This window comes from Saccostrea echinata, unplaced genomic scaffold (genome assembly GCF_033153115.1).
Source record: "Saccostrea echinata isolate AGI-Se365-2 ecotype Australia unplaced genomic scaffold, CSIRO_AGI_Sech_v1 ptg000030l, whole genome shotgun sequence".
Taxonomy (NCBI): domain Eukaryota; kingdom Metazoa; phylum Mollusca; class Bivalvia; order Ostreida; family Ostreidae; genus Saccostrea; species Saccostrea echinata.
The window spans coordinates 30468371-30488614 of NW_026889779.1; the positions used below are offsets into that span (position 1 = coordinate 30468371).

Here is a 20244-nt window from a genome sequence, read left to right on the forward strand (position 1 = left end):
TGTAGAACGTTCTCAATTTTCAATCAGTTTTCCACGTTGTTTTGAATAACCTTGTTTACATGCTGCATTAGCAATATATAACACTCACCTTTGGTCCTTTATCTGTGTATGTCGTCTGAAAAGAAGATTTCATAAATAAAATAAGTCAAAATCTATGTAGATCAAAATGATCATGAAAAAATGTGAGTAAACAACCACCTTACCATTTTGTCCTTGTGAAAAACGTACTTTGAAGGTGTGTTTGTAACAACGACACCGATTGGACAAAGCAGACCAATCAAGTGTCTTTAATCCAAGCACACCTCTTATTCACTAAAGTCTCCCCTCCCTCTACCCTCCTGTCGTAACTAATTTTTTTTTTTCCAATCCGACCGATTTTTTGTGTAAACAAATTAAGAATGAATTGGTACAATGAAGGAGGATACAGTGCATTCGTTTCCTACAAAAAGGGGGGATGAAAGAGGCTTTGTTTAAATAATGTATTTTTTTCCTCGGAACTAAAGTATGGTTATTTCCACAGGAGTTCGCAATTTTATCAATAACGCTAATGCATAGCTCATGGCTTGGTCAATCGAGTGATTTCTATTAACTTTATTGATAAAATAGCGAACTCCTGTGGTGCCACGTAATTTCACGTAATTTTTAACGCGGCCGAGTCTAATTATTTTTACCCTAGATATTTTGAAAATTTTCTTGAATGAATTTTTACTATTATATTAATTACTTTAAGATAAAAATATCAAATGTCTTCCATCCCGATTTCTAAGAGGGCCATCTTCAGATTTTACTATATTGGACCTTATGCGAATTTATTGGAAAAGCGCCAAATTATCAAATTTTCCCCATATTTTTTTGTATTTCTGCCCCAGGGATTTCGTTTTCAGTCAAACACATGAAAGTTAATGTAAAATGTCACCAAATTGTGAAATTTCAAAAAAGTTGACCATCTGGTTTGGTCTAGGAATTATTTACAAAGTTTTTTTTTTCCCAATGCCCAATGTCTCTAAATTTGTCATAATGTCATTGTGGCATACATTTTGTATAATTATATTGGCGCAGATGAATTATTTTGATAAAAAATAACAACGTTTAGATTGCTGATATGTTTCTTTTAATGTTCTGTCAACAGTGTTTAATAAAATGTCCATGGACGTCTTGAATACTCAAGCGAGTCAAGCGTCATTCTTTAGCGTCAAGCATTGCTTACAGAACCGAAAAACAGTGACGTCGTGAAAGACATTTCAGCATTTATTCCTAAAATATTTACATTTCCAAATATGTTTCCTTAAGATTCTTTGCAAATTAGAGTATTGTTCATTTTCTCATGAACTACAATGGATGAGCATGAATATCTCCATTGTTACGTCATAATTAATACCGTACTTGACGTCAAAACTATAGTGCAAAGTGTTTTGCTTTAAAAATGACAGTTGAATTGTGGCACCTAATCAGAAAAATAATGTAAATATAAGAAATGAATTTTATTTTTGAAAATTCATGAGGTACATGAACTACACCGATTCACGCCGGCATATTTATCATGAAGCGCTAACGCGCTTCATAAAATATGCCGGCGTGAAGCGTCGTAGTTCATGTCCTCATGAATCTTCAAAAATTAAATTCATTTCTTAAATATTGTCTTAAAAGCACATTTTAAGACCCATAAAACTGATAAACTTTACAGATAATGCTCATTTTGTGTTACAATTACAATACTTGGATAGGTGTTATGTTGCAGATACGACTGCATGAAACTATAAAGCTGCGCAGTCATGCATGCTCACTGGAATTAGACTCGGCCTCGTTAAGTTGTAACAGTGGGACGGACAACTTCGGAATGGACATTTTTCCGAACTTGCGCACCCTTTTCCTTTAAAGCTATTATCTTAGGATTTTTTTTAAATGGTGGGGTTTTTATATTTAAATTGATTTATGAAATAAAAAATCCAACATTTTTAGCTAGTTTTTGAGATATTAAGTGGCAAAGATAAAAATCCAATGCATGCTCACTGGAATTAGACTCGGCCTCGTTAAGTTGTAACAGTGGGACGGACAACTTCGGAATGGACATTTTTCCGAACTTGCGCACCCTTTTCCTTTAAAGCTATTATCTTAGGATTTTTTTTAAATGGTGAGGTTTTTATATTTAAATTGATTTATGAAATAAAAAATCCAACATTTTTAGCTAGTTGTTAATTCCAACTTTAAAGTTGGTAATTCGACTTTCGACTTTAACAGGCCCGTAGCAACGGTTTCAAAAGGGGCGGGCAACTTTCCAAAAAATTCTGACATAAAAAAAAACCTAAACTGACCAAAAAGGGGGGGGGGGGGCTTCCCAAAATCATGTGACAAACAAAAAAAAAAACCTATTAACTTACTGTCCAAATCCTGAAATTTGCCAGTGCTCGACCTGACAGCAACAAAAAGTGTGCGGGGTGGCAGCATCTAGAGGAAAATTTACAATAGCAAAATACTATACTCAGAAAAAAGGGGGCGTTCTACGGGCTTGTTTATTGACCAATTTTAAAGTTGTTTTTTCCAACTTTAAATTTGGTAATTCCATCTTCGTACGGCTTTATGCGTTATATTCAGATACATGTACTTTGTAGCTGAACTCATGTTGCTGTTTTATACATGTAATTTCAATGGAAAGAAACGATTTTATTATGAAATTATGATGAAAGAAGGAATTATTTCATTATGTTTTCACATACAGAACTGATACATTTAGTTCAGTTTGTATTTGTAGCATGTAATATAGTGTTGATTCATCCCCTATATTAAACACCAAATCTTTGTTTAAGCTTATTCTCTCATACAAAACAATATATATATATATATATATATATATATATATATATATATATATATATGTAGACGTTGATTTTAATAACAACGAAGACTGGATTCAATTAATATAGATCTATTGCATATTCCATATGTACAGGTCATGTTATGTGTAGTTCTGTAAATAAAATATTTAACAAATAATTCACAGACAAACAAACATACACAAACATCACACAAAACACTGAATTTTCTGGCTAAGGGAAATAACTCCATTTTCCTCATAACTTTAAGGATCATCATAAAATAATCATTTCAAGCATTATATTATGCAATTCATTATCATAAAATAATTTACTTTTCACTATAAACATATCCATTCATAGTATTCAAATGAAATTCTATTTACAACACAAATAGACATCACAATATACACAAACTTCACTAAACACAAAGCTTACCAAATATATGGTAAATGAACCTGATCTTCTTGATGCTTAATTTCTCAGTCAGTCATAACTATAATAAATTATCACATAAAGTAAGTCTGACTGATTATTGGCAAAATATATTTAAAACTCATAAAAAATAATATTTTACAGAAATCTCATTCACATAACTTTCATACATCATGCTCATAATTAATAATGTTAAAATGTTAATAAACTGACCTGTTTAGTATATTTAAATTGTCCATATAAAGTCCATAAGGTCTGGTATACAAAATACACTGCTCATTCTAAGGATCTTTTTTGAATGTCTAAAAAAAATTACTACAATAGTGAGCTTCTCACCAGAGTAGCCAATCAAATACCTGGATCACCCATGCATGAATAGCATGCTTGACTTAATGGGACACACTATGGAAAAGCCTTAGTGTAATAAATATATACAAACGCTCTTACTTATAACTATTTAAAGTATGGAAATACATTATGGACAAAAATTAAAAACAATAAGTCAATGCTGTATTTTTATTAGATAATATCTTTATTAATAAAAACACACGGTCACATTCTTCCCCTGCTGCGAAAAATGTTGTCCCCAACATTCAGCTTTGAATCGGCTATCTACAAGGAAAAATGTATTTAGTCATAAAATCAGAATAAAATATTAATGTACTTCAAGCATAAAACTATAACTATCATGGACTTGTGACTGATTACTTATCTAATATGACATTTATCATGGCTTTAGATAGATCCTTCTTGTCAATTCCTTCAAATATTTCTGTATTTGCCAGTGCTAATAAAGTGTCTATTTTGTTCTTCCATTCTGGCTGTTGGCTGTTTGTTGTTACTTGATTATTGATGGTAAATTCTCCGGTGGTCATCCACCTTGGTTTCTTCCTGGGTCTCAGTGGTCTTGGTGGTCTAGTTGGTGCAGTTGCGCCTTCTGTTCCTTCAGTCTCTGTGTTTTCTGTATCATGCATTTCTCTATTGGTCACTACCGGTAGTGTCTCTTTTGGTTCAGTATGATGAACTTCTCCTGGGTCTGCCTGTTCAGTGGTACCTTCAATCTCTTCTACTCTGTCTTCATCAACTGTACTATGCTCGAGCTGTATTCCTTCTGTATCTTTTGACATGTGACCTTGTCTTTGTTTTCCTTCTGCAGTAGAACTGTCTGTTCTCTGGTCTCTTTGTGATTCCTGGATATCAGTTGTACTGGTGTCGTGATTTACAACCACTACTGATTCCGTCACAAATTCATCTTCTGACTCACTGCTGTCACTCTCTGTTTGTTGTTTCTGTTGTTTTAAAGCTCTGGTTTTGATTCGACGCGGTGCTGGTTTTGGCTTCGACAAATCCTGCTCTGTGGTGTCGATGTTCTGGAATGGTAACAGTAAGTTTCTATGTAATGTTCTTCTTCTTTCGTCATTACTAACAATGAATACCGGAATGGCTGGATTAGGTTGTTCTATAACATCATATGGTGTTTCCTCCCATTTATCTGATAGTTTATGCTTCCCTTCAAATGCTACTTTCTTCACTAAAACTTTATCTCCTGGTCTTATTTCTATGTGTCTTGCCTTTAAATCATATTGATGTTTCTGTTTCTGTTGAGACTTTTCGATGAATTCCTCAGCAACTCTATATGATTCTTTTAGATTAGCTTTTAGGTTTTCGATATACTGATCCATGCTGTTTTCATCTGTTTCTGGTAGGCCAAAAATAATATCTGCTGGTAGTTTTGGTTCTCTGCCAAACATTAAATAGAATGGTGAAAATCCTGTAGAGTCTTGTCTTGTTGAATTGTAGGCATGTACTATTGTTGAGATGTAAGTTTTCCAGTCTGCTTTTTGAGTTGTTTCCAGGGTTCCTAACATTTTCAGTAAAGTCCTGTTGAAACGTTCACATACACCGTTCCCCATTGGATGATATGGTGTTGTTCTGCTTTTCTTGATGTCCAAAATTTTACAAAGTTCCGAAATGATTTGAGATTCGAATTGAGGTCCCTGGTCGCTATGAATTTTGTGTGGAATTCCATAATGAAGTATGAAGTTTCTAAATAAAGTCTCTGCAGTAGTTTTGGCAGTTTGATTTTTGGTCGGAATGGCTTGGGCAAATTTGGTGAAGTGGTCAGTAATTATGAGTATGCTATTGTATCCTCCTTTCGATGTTTCTAGGGTTAAATAATCCATGCACAGAATTTCTAATGGGTGGTGTGATGTTATATTCACAAGTGGTGCTCTCTCTGTGGTTGATTTTCTTAAAATGCATCTTTTACAGTTCTTAATGTAATTCTCGATGTCATTTCCCATACTTCTCCAGTAAAATCTGTCCCTTATTAGAGCGTTGGTCTTGTCTCTGCCTGGATGACCCATATTAGTATGCAGTAATTTCAATGCCAGTCTGGTGCACGAGTAAGGTAAAATAGTTTGTACTTTCTTCCTGTTGTTTTCAGTTGTTTGTTTGACTAAAATGCCATCTTGGATCTTGAGTTTTTCAAAATTTCTGTGGAAAAACAGATGGTCTTTATAGTTTGACATAGGAAGTTGGAATCTTTGTGGTTTGGTCTGATTTCTCACATGATTATACCAAAATCTGATGACTGTGTCTCTACATTGCTGTTGTTTAATGTTGATTTCCGAATGGTCTGGCAGTGTTGGTAAGTTGCTATCTATGACCTCTGTGGAAACGGAAATGGATTCTATTAAAGGAATTTGGTTCATGTTTGAGATAGCTTTGATGGTATCTGTTGGTATTCTTGATAATCCATCAGCATCGGCATTCTGGGATCCTGGACGGTAATAGATATCAAAATCAAAATTGGACAATGCTGCTATCCAGCGTTGGCTGGTGGCATCCAGTTTAGCTGATGACAAAACGTACGTTAATGGATTGTTGTCAGTTATCACGATGAATTTGTTTCCATAAAGATAGTCATAAAATTTCTCGTTGATGGCCCATTTTACAGCTAAGAATTCAAGTTTATGTACTGGATAATTCCTTTCCGATTTGGATAATCCTCTGCTGGCATACGCAATTACTCTCTTGGTGTTATTTTGAGTTTGGTATAGCACAGCACCTAAACTGGTAGTTGACGCATCAGTGTGTAATTCGAATGGTAATGAGAAGTCGGGGTAACCTAGAATTGGGTAAGATGTTAATTTCTGTTTCAGGGTTATAAATGACTTTTCTTGATCTTTGTCCCATTTCCATTTAACAGGTAGTTCTGGTGATGTTCCTTTTCTTTTAGCTTTTCTGTTTCCTTCTGGCATGAGGTCTATCAGGGGTTTTGCTATCCTTGAGAATCCTTCAATAAATCTTCTATAATACCCCACGAATCCTAAGAACTGTCGCACTTGATCTGGGTTTTGTGGTGTTGGCCAGTCTATTACTTTCTTGATCTTGTCAGGGTCTGGTTCTATTCCATTTTCTGATATGATGTTTCCTATGTACTTAACTTTGCTTCTGAAAAATTCACATTTCTTGGTGGCTAATTTCAGGTTTACCTCCCTTAGTCTTTTGAATACTTTTTCTAATCTCTCAAGGTGTTCTTCATAAGTTTTGGAAAAGATAATTAAATCATCCAAGTAGATGTAGCAAATGTCTAGGTGTAGTCCTTCAAAACAGTCTTCCATTAATCGTTGATATGTCGCTGGTGCATTTACAAGGCCAAAAGGGAGTCTATTAAATTCAAAAAATCCAAGCGGACCTACAGTAAAAGCTGTCCTTTCTTTATGTTGTTCGAATAGTTCGATCTGATGATATCCGCTTTTCATATCCAGAATGGTGAAGTACTTATTACCAGCTAATGCATCTAGGATTTCTTCAGTTCTTGGCAGTGCATAAGAATCTTTCTTGGTCTTGAGATTAAGTTGGCGATAATCAATGCACATGCGCAATTGGCCGTTCTTTTTCCTGCACAACACAACATTGCTGGACCATGGAGACTTGGATCTTCTGATAATTCCAGCTGTAAGTAATTGGTCTAAATGTTGTCTCACTTCTTTGAACATTGATGGTGGAATTCGACGAGCTTTCTGTTTGAATGGTTCTGGATCCAAAAGTTCAATTTGATGTGTGACTAATGTTGTATGGCCAATATCTGTGTCAGATTTTGAAAAGATGTCTGAATATTTGTTGATTAATTTCTGTCCTTCTCGAATTTGATTCCTAGTTAAATTATTTTCATCAATGTTGAGCATCTGCGTCCATTCATTGTCATCTGTGGTATTGGTAGAAAAACAATGTTGTTCATTCTCAATAGTCACTGGTTGTAGTTCACATAATACCGACTTTGGTTGAACACTGACTGTACGAGTTGTTATGTTGTCAATGTAGACTTTTACCAGATTCTTCATCGGATATTGGTAGTTGATAATAGTTGGTGCTATTTCTAAGTCTGATGGGATAACTGATGTTTTTGTTGGTTGTAGTAAGGCTGCTGTGGGTTGATGAAACATTGCCTTGTCTACGTAGCCTATCAAAGTCATGCTGGTATTTGGAGGGATGAGAATACATCTGTTTTCTGCTGATTTGATGATGCCAATTCTGTTGTTATTTCTCTTTAAATCTTTCTGAAGTAAAACCATGCTCCTGAACGTTAAGTACCATGGTGTGTAAAGTCGAGCTCTCTGTAAAAAATTTTCACCATGTTGTTTCTGTAAATCATCTAATAGATGTTGTAGAATGTTGGTGCCAAGTAATACAGGAACATTTCTGTTGTAGTTGTTGTCTGGGACTACGAGCAAAGGGAAATAAATAAAGTTGTTAGAATGTGGTAGTCCTTTTGCTGAAATGTTGACTTCTATATATCCGTGGTATGGGAGCTGTTCTCCATTAGCACATTCTATGGAAATAAAATCTGATATAGGATGCAGTTGTAAATGTCCCAAATGTTCTCTATAGAATTTTTCACTAATTGTTGACACGGTAGATCCAGTATCTAAGAGTGCTTTAGTAATTTGATTCTCAATTTGTATTTCAACCTCTGTTGTTTCTCCAACTAGATAGGTCTCTCGTACGGGGCTCCTCGATGGTAGACCGGACGTGTGCCCCTTAACGGCGGTCTGCTGAAGTTTAAACTCCGGCGATGGTCAATACGCACTCTACAACCATGTGCTACATGTCCATACTGTCCACATCTAAAGCATTGTATATCTGATCTCCGTTGACCTCTTCCTTGATGCTGATAATTTTGTCGTTGTTCATATCTATCTCCATACTGTTGGGTTTGATCATCCTCATATCTCTTTCCATCTCTATTTCTGTTTGTATCTATGTTCCTTTGTCTGTCTCTTCCGTTTCCGGTATAATCTTTCTTTTCCATCTCTATCTTCTTTAATCTTGCATTCATCTGGTGAACTAATCCTTTAAGGTCTGATTCACTTTCATCCTCATGACTGTCTTGATCTTGATAATTCGCAGCTATAGCCATTGTTGGTGTTGATTTACTACTCTCATGTTCCTTCTCTATAAGTCGAACTTCCTTTCTTAGATCATCAAAATCCTGAATGGTATCATACTTGTATCCTGTTATGTCCTTCAACCATTGTTGTAAACCATGCCAAAATCTTGATCTGAGTTTCTCATTCCTTTCACTTTCCTTGACTATTCCTTTCATCAAAGCTTTCCTGAATATTTCCTCTAATCTGCAGCTCCATACTATGCTGTCTTCTCCTTTCTTTTGACTTGTTTTATAAAACTCCTCCATGATGTTTTCTCCTCTCTCGACACTTCCAAAAATGTTGTCTAACTTGTGTAACATCTGTTGAACTGTAGCATCTGGACCAAGCTGCATAATGGCTTTACTAGCTTCACTTCTGAGTGAGCGTCTTATGGCATGTCCTATCGTTGCTTCACTATATTGCGATTTAATCAAACACTCCACCTCATAGTGCCATATGTCATAGTTGTCCTCTTTCCTTCCATCTCCCATGAACACTGATATTTTCGGAACAAAATTTGAATTCTGAATAGTTGTTGTTTTGGTGGTAGATGTTGTTGCTGTTGAGCTTGTGGTGCTACTATCTGTTTCTGTTTTCACAGGCATATTTGCAACGAAGTCTCTCATCCAATCTGTAAAGTCCTGAGTAGTGTCTGCTTTAGGTTTGACCTTTAATTCCTTGAATGCTTTTGCAATATTTTCGAGTTCCTCTGTTGTTAAATCATCCGACATGTTTGTTGTTTTCTTGTAGATACTTAAGTAAACTTATAATCTAACTCTAATTGCTAAACTAACTATAGTACTAATGATAATTAAATAACTAACAAACTAACTTAACTATACCTGAAAAAAAAAAATATAAGAATTATCCTGAAAAAAAAATATGTGTGATTTAAAGTCTAACTTATCTACATAATTCAAATCAAATCTCTTAACTAAGAATTTCTAAACTAAATAGCAAACCTCTTTAATTGTAGCTGTAGTCTTCGGATAGTAACGTCAAAATGCACGAAATAACGCGAAGTGCAAACAATATAAATAGCAAATGTCAAATAATAATATGGGATCAAAAATATTTTCAAATTCAGTAATGCTCAATGGTTCACACCAGTATATTCAATCTGAATCAAGTGGTTCGAAAAAGCAATCAATTACAGACAACCTTCTGCAATAATGTACCTAGATCTTTTAACTACAGACAATTCTTTTGATCAGATGAAAATATGACTAACTTTAACCACAGACTCAAGGTCTCAATACCAACTGACAACAACAAACATTTTGATCAGATAAGCGTGGTAGGTCTTACTGTCATAAAGGTTTTGTCAATTAATAAAGTTTAGTGGTTAATATTTTACCTTAACCTCTTGTTAATCTGAAATCTCTCACACTCCCTGATCTGTGACTCTTTCTTCAAGGATATACTCAATTAGTGTCAAAAAATGGAGGTACACACAATGATGGTGATGAATAAGGTGATGTCAATGCAAAATAAATAAATAAACATATGAATAAATAGCATGTATCAAGACAAGCACAAGTGTAAAAGATTTACAAGACTGTCAAGAGATCAGCTGATTGACAATGCACAAAATAATTCAATTAAATGTCAAATAAATATTAATTGTTCAATTCACAAAAGTGATCAATATCACCGTAATTGAATGTTCAGAAAATGTCTTTCTTAAAGTTCATTCACAGTCAAGTTCCTCGCTGCACGTAAAAATTAAAACAATTTTACCGACACATGTTTACATGGAAGCCATGATGGTTGGAATATTCTGCAGTCCGAACCCGATGATATGCGACACCAATCTTGGTCTTGGCGGATCCAACAGGCACGTGACTACTTTCCCGCCCTGGATACGTAACTGTTAGTGGTCAATGGTGGTGTCGTCCCTACACGTTGGGCGCCATTTGTAGACGTTGATTTTAATAACAACGAAGACTGGATTCAATTAATATAGATCTATTGCATATTCCATATGTACAGGTCATGTTATGTGTAGTTCTGTAAATAAAATATTTAACAAATAATTCACAGACAAACAAACATACACAAACATCACACAAAACACTGAATTTTCTGGCTAAGGGAAATAACTCCATTTTCCTCATAACTTTAAGGATCATCATAAAATAATCATTTCAAGCATTATATTATGCAATTCATTATCATAAAATAATTTACTTTTCACTATAAACATATCCATTCATAGTATTCAAATGAAATTCTATTTACAACACAAATAGACATCACAATATACACAAACTTCACTAAACACAAAGCTTACCAAATATATGGTAAATGAACCTGATCTTCTTGATGCTTAATTTCTCAGTCAGTCATAACTATAATAAATTATCACATAAAGTAAGTCTGACTGATTATTGGCAAAATATATTTAAAACTCATAAAAAATAATATTTTACAGAAATCTCATTCACATAACTTTCATACATCATGCTCATAATTAATAATGTTAAAATGTTAATAAACTGACCTGTTTAGTATATTTAAATTGTCCATATAAAGTCCATAAGGTCTGGTATACAAAATACACTGCTCATTCTAAGGATCTTTTTTGAATGTCTAAAAAAAATTACTACAATAGTGAGCTTCTCACCAGAGTAGCCAATCAAATACCTGGATCACCCATGCATGAATAGCATGCTTGACTTAATGGGACACACTATGGAAAAGCCTTAGTGTAATAAATATATACAAACGCTCTTACTTATAACTATTTAAAGTATGGAAATACATTATGGACAAAAATTAAAAACAATAAGTCAATGCTGTATTTTTATTAGATAATATCTTTATTAATAAAAACACACGGTCACATATATATATATATATATATATATATATATATATATATATATATATATATATATATATATATATATATATATATATATATATATATAATCTCTTAAATAGGTTTGGTTGAAATACTGTCATGCACGGAGTTGTATGAAGTTATTATCTGTATAATTATAAGATGGACTAAAAAAAAAAATTATAAGGGTTTTCAAAGTTGGAAGTTATATATAAGGTCATATGGAAGTCAAATTAAAAAAAAACAATTGACACAGTTTAATTGCTCACCAATCTATTTCAGTGTATTAGTTTTGCGTTAATAAAGTTGGTAATAATTTAAAATAAAGGTAAAGCCGAAGAAATGGGCAAAAAAGTTCAAATTAAAAGTTGGAAAAGCCAAGATTAAAGTTGAAATTACCAACTTTAAAAAAATATACATGTAATACGTGGCACTAATACGCTTCCGTAATTAGCAGACCTATTTTTGTAATCATATGAAGCAGAATTTATTCAAATACATGAAAAGAACAAAGTTGCTGTGGCCTTCAATCCGACTTTTAGATATATCGACAAAGTATTATCTCCCTGTTGATTCGATACGCAAGAGCATGCTCCACATACGAATAATTTCTGAAACGAAGTAAGCTTTTGACAAACAAGTTGATATCCACAGTCTTGTTTAAAGTCAACATTTCGCAAGTTCTATGGCCAATACAAAACTTGTCAGCAAATAAATCTACCATTAAGTCGAATGCTGACTGACGTTTTTCATACTAATTGTAAGTCCATTATTTAAACATCAAATTGTCTACGGATTTTTCCGTTTGCCTGATCATGACAATGCTTACTCCTCCATGGCACTTGATTCCACCTCTGATGTTTTAAAGGTCCGTGTTTGCTCTGCTCCCAGTTTGTATTGTCTCAATGGACTTTGAGCTTAGGTACTATCTAACCCTTGTGTCTGGGTCATAACTATCTAATCCAAGTGGCTGGGTCATAACTATCTAACCCTTGTGTCTGGGTCATAACTATCTAACCCTTGTGTCTGGGTCATAACTATCTAATCCAAGTGGCTGGGTCATAACTATCAAACCCTTGTGGCTGGGCCATTACTATCAAACCATTGTGTCCGAGTCATAATTATGTAAACCTTGTGTCTGGGTCATAACTATCTAACCCATGTGTCTGGGTCATAACTATCTAACCCTTGAAGTTGATTGAAGTGACAAACTGTAGTACATTGTATTTTGTTTCCCATAACCTTCAGTAACAACCTTGACTGAAAGGTCCAAGTCATTGGGCAATGTCTACAACATCACTTTGGAATCCTTGACTGGAATGAATTAATCCTCGACTGGAATGCATTAAACCATGAATATGTTGTTGCCGATATCCTAAAGGTGAAATGACCTTGATTCCATTCAAATATCAAGGTCAATATTCTCTGACAGTTGATCTGACAATTTATTGATTTGTACAGTTGGTGAAAGCATCCAGCCACATATGATTCAATCAGATATCTAAATTGTTACATAAAAATCAAATCATACCTTCAGCTGCAGTAACTTTATTAATAAGCTTTCCATGTTGTAAAATGTTTTCTGTAAATGTTTTCTTTACAATACAGATGTATTTATCATTTAATTAGCTCTTTATAACATTACATATTATACAAGCAGTTCCACATTATCACAGACCTGAAAAGCTTGATGGTGCTTCACTCTGAAACATTCACCTCTAGATTTATACTGTTACATACATGTAAATTTGTAGAATTATTCCTTTCTTATGTTTTTTTTAAAATTAAGTTTGATGTAGTACTTATAAAATCATCCAAAGCACAACATGATTTACACTAGATAAAACAGATCATACACACATGTACAAGGGATATTTTACATACCGATACTTGTAGTTTTTAAAGTCTTTACTGTGCTTTTATAGAGATATTTATTCTGTTTTAAATAATTTTAGTATTTTACTATATTGTAATTACTAGTATATGTTAATCTAATCAACTGAGATGTGTATCGACTAATTAGTGTATAACATTTACAGAGTCTTCTTATATTTTTGAATTTATAAATGCTGATGAATTTCAAAAATGTTAAAAAAATGCTCTAGCACTGAAGACATTCTAACAAAAAAATTGAAAAGTATAAATGCATATATAATTTATCAAAGTACCACAAAGCATCAGTGCTATTCTGTGAATTTGAGGAAAGCAAAGTTCTAAACTACAAATGCGAGAATGGTCCTAGCAGTTCATTTCACAGTTGTAAGGATTACTTAGAACACATATAAATAGAATGAACACTGGGTGAATGTAAAAAAAAAAAAGAATCAAATGCCCTTAAAATTATATATTGATTGAAAAATACAAATAAAAAAATGGCAAGGCAAAAAAAATACATGTACACGTATGTAAACAAGAGAGATTGGCAATGCACGGAATAAAAGATTTTCAAAATCGAAAAACAATTTCAATATTTATAAACATACAGAGTAAATATATATCTCTAACAGCAAGGTACATTCGTGGACTGAATTTCATGATTAATCAAAATTAAGACAAATGAATGTTGATTGGCTTTCACTCAGATTCTATCAAAAATGTCAAAAATCCATTTCACATGTATAAATGTAATTTGTTTGGATTTATTCAATGTTTCACTCCTCTGCATTTTTCTGCAAAAATTGAACATGTCTGTATTCATGTTCACTCCAAGTGTACATGTTCACACCATGCGTACATGTTCACTCCATGCGTACATGTTCACTCCATGCGTACATGTTCAAACCATGTGTACATGTTCAAACCATGTGTACATGTTCACACCATGTGTACATGTTCACTCCATGTGTACATGTTCACTCCATGTGTACAAGTTCACTCCATGTGTACATGTTCACTCCATGTGTACATGTTCGCACCATGTGTACATATTCACTCCATGTGTACATGTTCACTCCATGTGTACATGTTCACACCATGTGTACATGTTCACACCATGTGTACATGTTCACTCCATGTGTACATGCTCACTCCATTGTTATGAAATGTTGAATAAATCCTCTGGCAGCCTCTTCTCCTCCACCCCTTCTGTGTCCAGATACACTTTGTATTTCAGTTTCTTCTCGTCAATGACATCCTCCTCTGACTCTTCTTGGGATTTCTTGTCTTTAGATTTCTTAATGTTGGACTTGACTCCAGAGAAAGTTAGTGATCCTTTGTCAAACTTAAGCATCATGGAGCCAGTGGTCCCATCAAAGCGGTTCTTTACCACCTACATGTACATGGTATAATATCACCAAAAGAAATATACCATACTTAAATTCTTTAAAAAGGGTCTCAAAAATGACAGGTAAAAAAGATTTTCAAATATTATTTAAATGTCAAGGCTTTTTTTTTCTTTTTTTTTAAATAAATTTTAGAAATAACTGGAACTTTTACAAACAATAAAACACTCAACTAATGTACAAGAATATTCTGGTGAGTGATAACAACCTCCCTGTATATTATTATGAAAATTTAAGCAACTCACCTGTATGTACTTTTTAATGACTGAGGTTGACAATCTGCTTGTCGATAGTATAATCCCAATCTAACCCACCTGTATGTACTTTTTAGTGACTGAGGTTGACAATCTAACCCACTCGTATGTACTTTTTAGTGACTGATGTTGACAATCTAACCCACCTGTATGTACTTTTTAATGACTGAGGTTGACAGTCTAACCTACCTGTATGTACTTTTTAGTGACAGAGGTTGACAATCTAACCCACCTGTATGTACTTTTTAATGACTAAGGTTGACAATTTAACCCACCTGTATGTACTTTTAGTGTTTTAGTGACAGAGGTTGACAATCTAACCCACATGTATGTACTTTTTAGTGTTTAAATGAGATTGACAATCTAACCTACCTGTATGTCATTTTTAGTGACTGGTGTTGACAATCTAACCTACCTGTATGTACTTTTTAGTGACTGATGTTGACAATCTAACCCACCTGTATATACTTTTTAGTGACTGAAGTTGACAATATAACCTACCTGTATGTACTTTTTAGTGACTGGGGCTGACAATCTAACCCATCTGTTTGTACTTTTTAGTAACTGGGGCTGACACAATCTAACCCACCTGTATTTACTTTTTAGTGACTGCGGCTGACACAATCTAACCCACCTGTATGTACTTTTTAGTGACTGAGGTTGACAATCTAACCTACCTGCACGTACTTTTTAGTGACTGATGTTGACAATCTAACCCACCTGTATGTACTTTTGTAGGTACTTGTTTCCTCAGTAAATTTTTAACCCATATTATAATAATAACACAAGGTATCCAACCCCGAATTACATGGAGTACCCCCCTCCCCAGAATTGCACTCATTACACTTTTAGAGGAAATACACTGGCAAACTGTTTACTACCACTGTCTTCTACGATAATTTATCTACAAAACCATATATGGCATTTTTTTCAGTATTTTCTTTTATCTCCCTAAACAGCATCAGAACTCTGCTCGCCGAATGGAAGAGTTGACTTCAACCATGAAATGGTATGTGCTAATCCCGGGCAGAGAGCAAAATTAAACTAGAAGTCTCTGTCGAGACTGTAGCTCTACTGGTTTGTACTTATAACAAGGAAGAAAAAAGTAGCACTTGGATTTGAAACTTTGCAACAGCAATAAATAAATAATAATCCTTGTTTTACTCTCTTTTTGTTGCAAGATGAATTGCAATCAGACTAAAACCGTAGAAAGAGTAGCCTTTTAAAAGAATTTTAGAGAAATTTTGATTCTACGGCAACATCATTCATCAAGATCAAAAAAATAAAAGACTATTATGTATCTCAGTGTAGTCTACTTGCATGCCATGTTATATTAAAATCATACCAAACTGTAGGCAAAGTAATATTTTGTTTGTTTGTTGTTTAACGTCCCTCTCAAGAATTTTTCACTCATATGGTGATGCCACCACTTGCCGGTGGAGAGCTGCAAATTTTGACCTATGCTTGGCACTCAGGGCCATTGAGCAGTAAGAGATCTTTTTCGTGCCAGCACCTACTGGGACATGGGACCATGGTTTATATGGTCTTATCCGAAGGACCGGTCTCCATGTCCCATAGTGGGATTCGAACCTGCGACGAAAGGATCACTCCTTACTCTGGGACTCTAGAGCAAACATTCTACCACTGTGCCACGCGGGTGACAAGTAATGTTTTGAAAGTATGTCAAAGAAATTTCAGCTTTTTTGTAACCATGGCAACACTTCACCAAAATCAAAAAATGAATATACAGAATTATGTATCTCAGTGTAATCTACTTGAGTGCCAAGTTATATTGAAATCAGACCAAAACTGTAGGAGGAGTAGAGTTTTGAAAGTATTTCACAGAAATTCTATTTTTAGTAACCATGGCAACACCGTTCATCGAAATCAAAAACTTTCTAGTGACTGAGGTTGACAATCTAATCCACCTGTATCTACTTTTTAGTGACCAATGTTGACAATCTAACCCACCTCTATGTACTTTTTAGTGACAGGGGTTGACATTCTAACCCACCTGTATGTACTTTTTTGTGACTAATGTTGACAATCTACCCAACCTGTATGTACTGTTTATTGACCAATGTTGACAATCTAACCCACTTGTATGTACTTTTTAGTTTCAGGGGTTGACAATCTAACCCACCTGTATGTACTGTTTAGTGACTGATGTTGACAATTTAACCCACCTGTATGTACTTTTTAGTGAATGAGGTTGACAATTTACTCACCTGTATGTACTTTTTAATGACTAATGTTGACAATCTAACCCACCTATATGTATTGTTTCGACATATCTTGACAATCTAATCCACTTGTATGTACTTTTTAGTGACTAATGTTGACAATCTACCCATCCTGTATGTACTTTTTAGTGACTGGGGCTGACAATCTAACCCACCTGTATGTACTTTTTAGTGACTGATGTTGACAATCTACTCACCTGTATGTACTTTTAAGTGACTGATAATGACAATCTAACCCACCTGTATGTACTTTTGAGTGACTGATGTTGACAATCTACTCACCTGTATATACTTTTTAGTGACTGAGGTTGACAATCTAACCCACTCGTATGTACTTTTGAGTGACTGATGTTGACAATCTAACCCACCTGTATGTACTTTTTAGTGACTGAGGTTGAAAATCTAACCCACCTGTATGTACTATTTAGTGACTGATGTTGACAATCTAACCCACCTGTATGTACTTTTTAGTGACTGATGTTGACAATCTACTCACCTGTATGTACTTTTTAGTGGCTGATGTTGACAATCTACTCACCTGTATGTACTTTTAAGTGACTGAGGTTGACAATCTAACCCACCTGTATGTACTTTTTAGTTACTGATGTTGACAATCTTACCCACCTGTATGTACTTTTTAGTGACTGATGTTGACAATCTACTCACCTGTATGTACTTTTTAGTGACTGATGTTGACAATCTACTCACCTGTATGTACTTTTTAGTGACTGATGTTGACAATCTACTCACCTGTATGTACTTTTTAGTGACTGAGGTTGACAGTCTCCTTGTCTGTAGTATAATGACATTATCGGCCTCCTGTGTGGCCTTAGCACTTCCATAAATAGAACTAATGGTGATCTCTTGATCTATATTCTCCTAAAAAAAAAATAACTCTTTACTTTTGTGTAAAAATTAAAAGCATTACAATTACACCCTTTTTTGATAGTTTGGAACCTTATTAACCTAGCTGAACCTCTCACAATTTTTACACAAAAGTAAAGAGTATTTTAAACTAACACAATCGACATGAAAAAGAGCATTACGAAATCGCTCGTTATTTATTGTTCATTTTATTTACAACTCTCCAAAATTCTCCTGAATTTACCGATTTACATACGCATAGCAATATGATTTTGAACGGATTATTATCTAATTAATGCACAGTGTCAGCTAAATTCTTTGAGCTTCATAATAAAGATAAACATGTGATTGAATTGGGGTAAACACATGCTAATTATAGATGCTATAGTTTGTAGGTCACAAGTAACTGCCTTCAAACTGACTGCATGGCCAGTGTTTTTACAACAATTAACACCAATGCAAGATAAATTGTGTGAAAATGTCGATTCTTGAAAAATTACGGTCCGGATAAACGAGTCATTTTTCAATGAACTATTATGTTTTGTAGTAGAAATTGACTGTCCGGATACGGAACGCGAATTTCTGGATTAATGAGACAAAATAATGTGGAAAAAATTGGTTCCCAAAAAATATCGTCCGGATGGTGAAGCGTCCGGATAAACGCAGTGCCACTGTATACATGAATATCCATATCCATACCTAGGGAATTTGAACTGTACATTTTTTATTAAAGCTTATACTCAGTTTATTATAAGACTGTATCAAACATCCAATTGCAAAGATTTACACACACACAAAAAATCCCTACTGGGAAAAAGGGGATAGAAAATAGAGAATAATACATACCCTTTTCCATATCACATCCCGTATCAGCCCGAGACACCAATATCAGCCAGAGGGCCAAAGGCCAGAGGGCTGATATTGGTCGAGGGCTGATACAGGATGTGATGTGGAAAAGGGTATGTTTTATTATGTTTATTAAATACTTAGTAATAAAATACAGCACACATCAATTTGAGAAAAAAAAATAAAATCATGCACTGACTACTGACATGTACGTAGTTTATTGTATCAAAGAACAGTAATTTAAAATAAAGAGAATGTGACCCCCCCCCTCCCCCCAAAAAATAGGTGCACTGTCACAAGTACCATTTTTTAAGGTTTAATATACCAGGGGTATGACACTGATCCGTATCAGTCCCACAGATCCATATCAGCCCTGCAGGGCAAATACGCTATTTTGACGTCAAAATCCTGTATTTATTACTAAGTATGTAATAAATAATGTTATTTGTCCCAGTCCCTTAAGACTACATCAGTATAAAACATACAGAATATTTATCGACTCCAGTGACCAATAAACAAAAAGAATCATCATTTAGAAGTACTGTCTACTGTACCACTACTATACATCAAGAAAATTAATAAAGTGTACAATGCAATAACTAACTATTGTTCATATTAAAGGACAAAATCTACTGCATTTGATATGTTCACTATACATGTCAGTCACATTATTTTTTTACCTTCCTAGGATGTATCACAAGAGTCACATGGCAGTTGAAATCTGTGGCAAACTTCCTTAATTCTCCAATGATGAAGTCTTGGACATCAAACTTGTTAAAATTATTGTCATACCCTGATCCTATCATGAACTGCAGATTATCCAGGATGACATGTTGTATATCGTTAGCGTACACAGCTCGGATCAATGTCTGAAAATAATGAAGCAAAAGTACCAGTAACAAACTATGCCTCTGTTTTTCTCTTTTCAAATTGGCACTACAAGCAATGTTGGTCACACTTTTAATGACAACAAAGTCAAGAATATAGCATGGTACATGTAGGTAAAAACTTTCAAATTCTTTTAAAAAAAAAACTGTTCTCTGCAGCTGTACATAGAGATAACTATCTCCAATTACTTCAGTTGTTTATATATATATGTAAGACTCAAAAGTCCAATGGTCTCGCCAAACCCCTATGGTCTGCACCAAACCCCGATGGTTTGATGTTGGTACGGATGCCAAAGTCCGATGGTCACGCCAAAGTCCGATGGCTCGTTTCCTATGAGACGCGC

The 20244-nt window shown here is 34.4% G+C and overlaps 1 protein-coding gene across 1 annotated transcript in view; it reads right to left on the bottom strand.

The window, feature by feature from the left end:
• Window positions 1-20244, bottom strand: part of LOC133197687 (uncharacterized) — a 70125-nt gene that overhangs the window by 14971 nt on the left and 34910 nt on the right. The window contains exons 29-32 of the mRNA XM_061333825.1: window positions 19694-19882; window positions 18054-18182; window positions 14605-14793; window positions 89-115 (exon numbers count right to left, since the gene is read on the bottom strand). Coding sequence (XP_061189809.1) covers window positions 89-115; window positions 14605-14793; window positions 18054-18182; window positions 19694-19882 — 534 coding nt within the window. The remainder of the gene's footprint in view (window positions 1-88; window positions 116-14604; window positions 14794-18053; window positions 18183-19693; window positions 19883-20244) is intronic.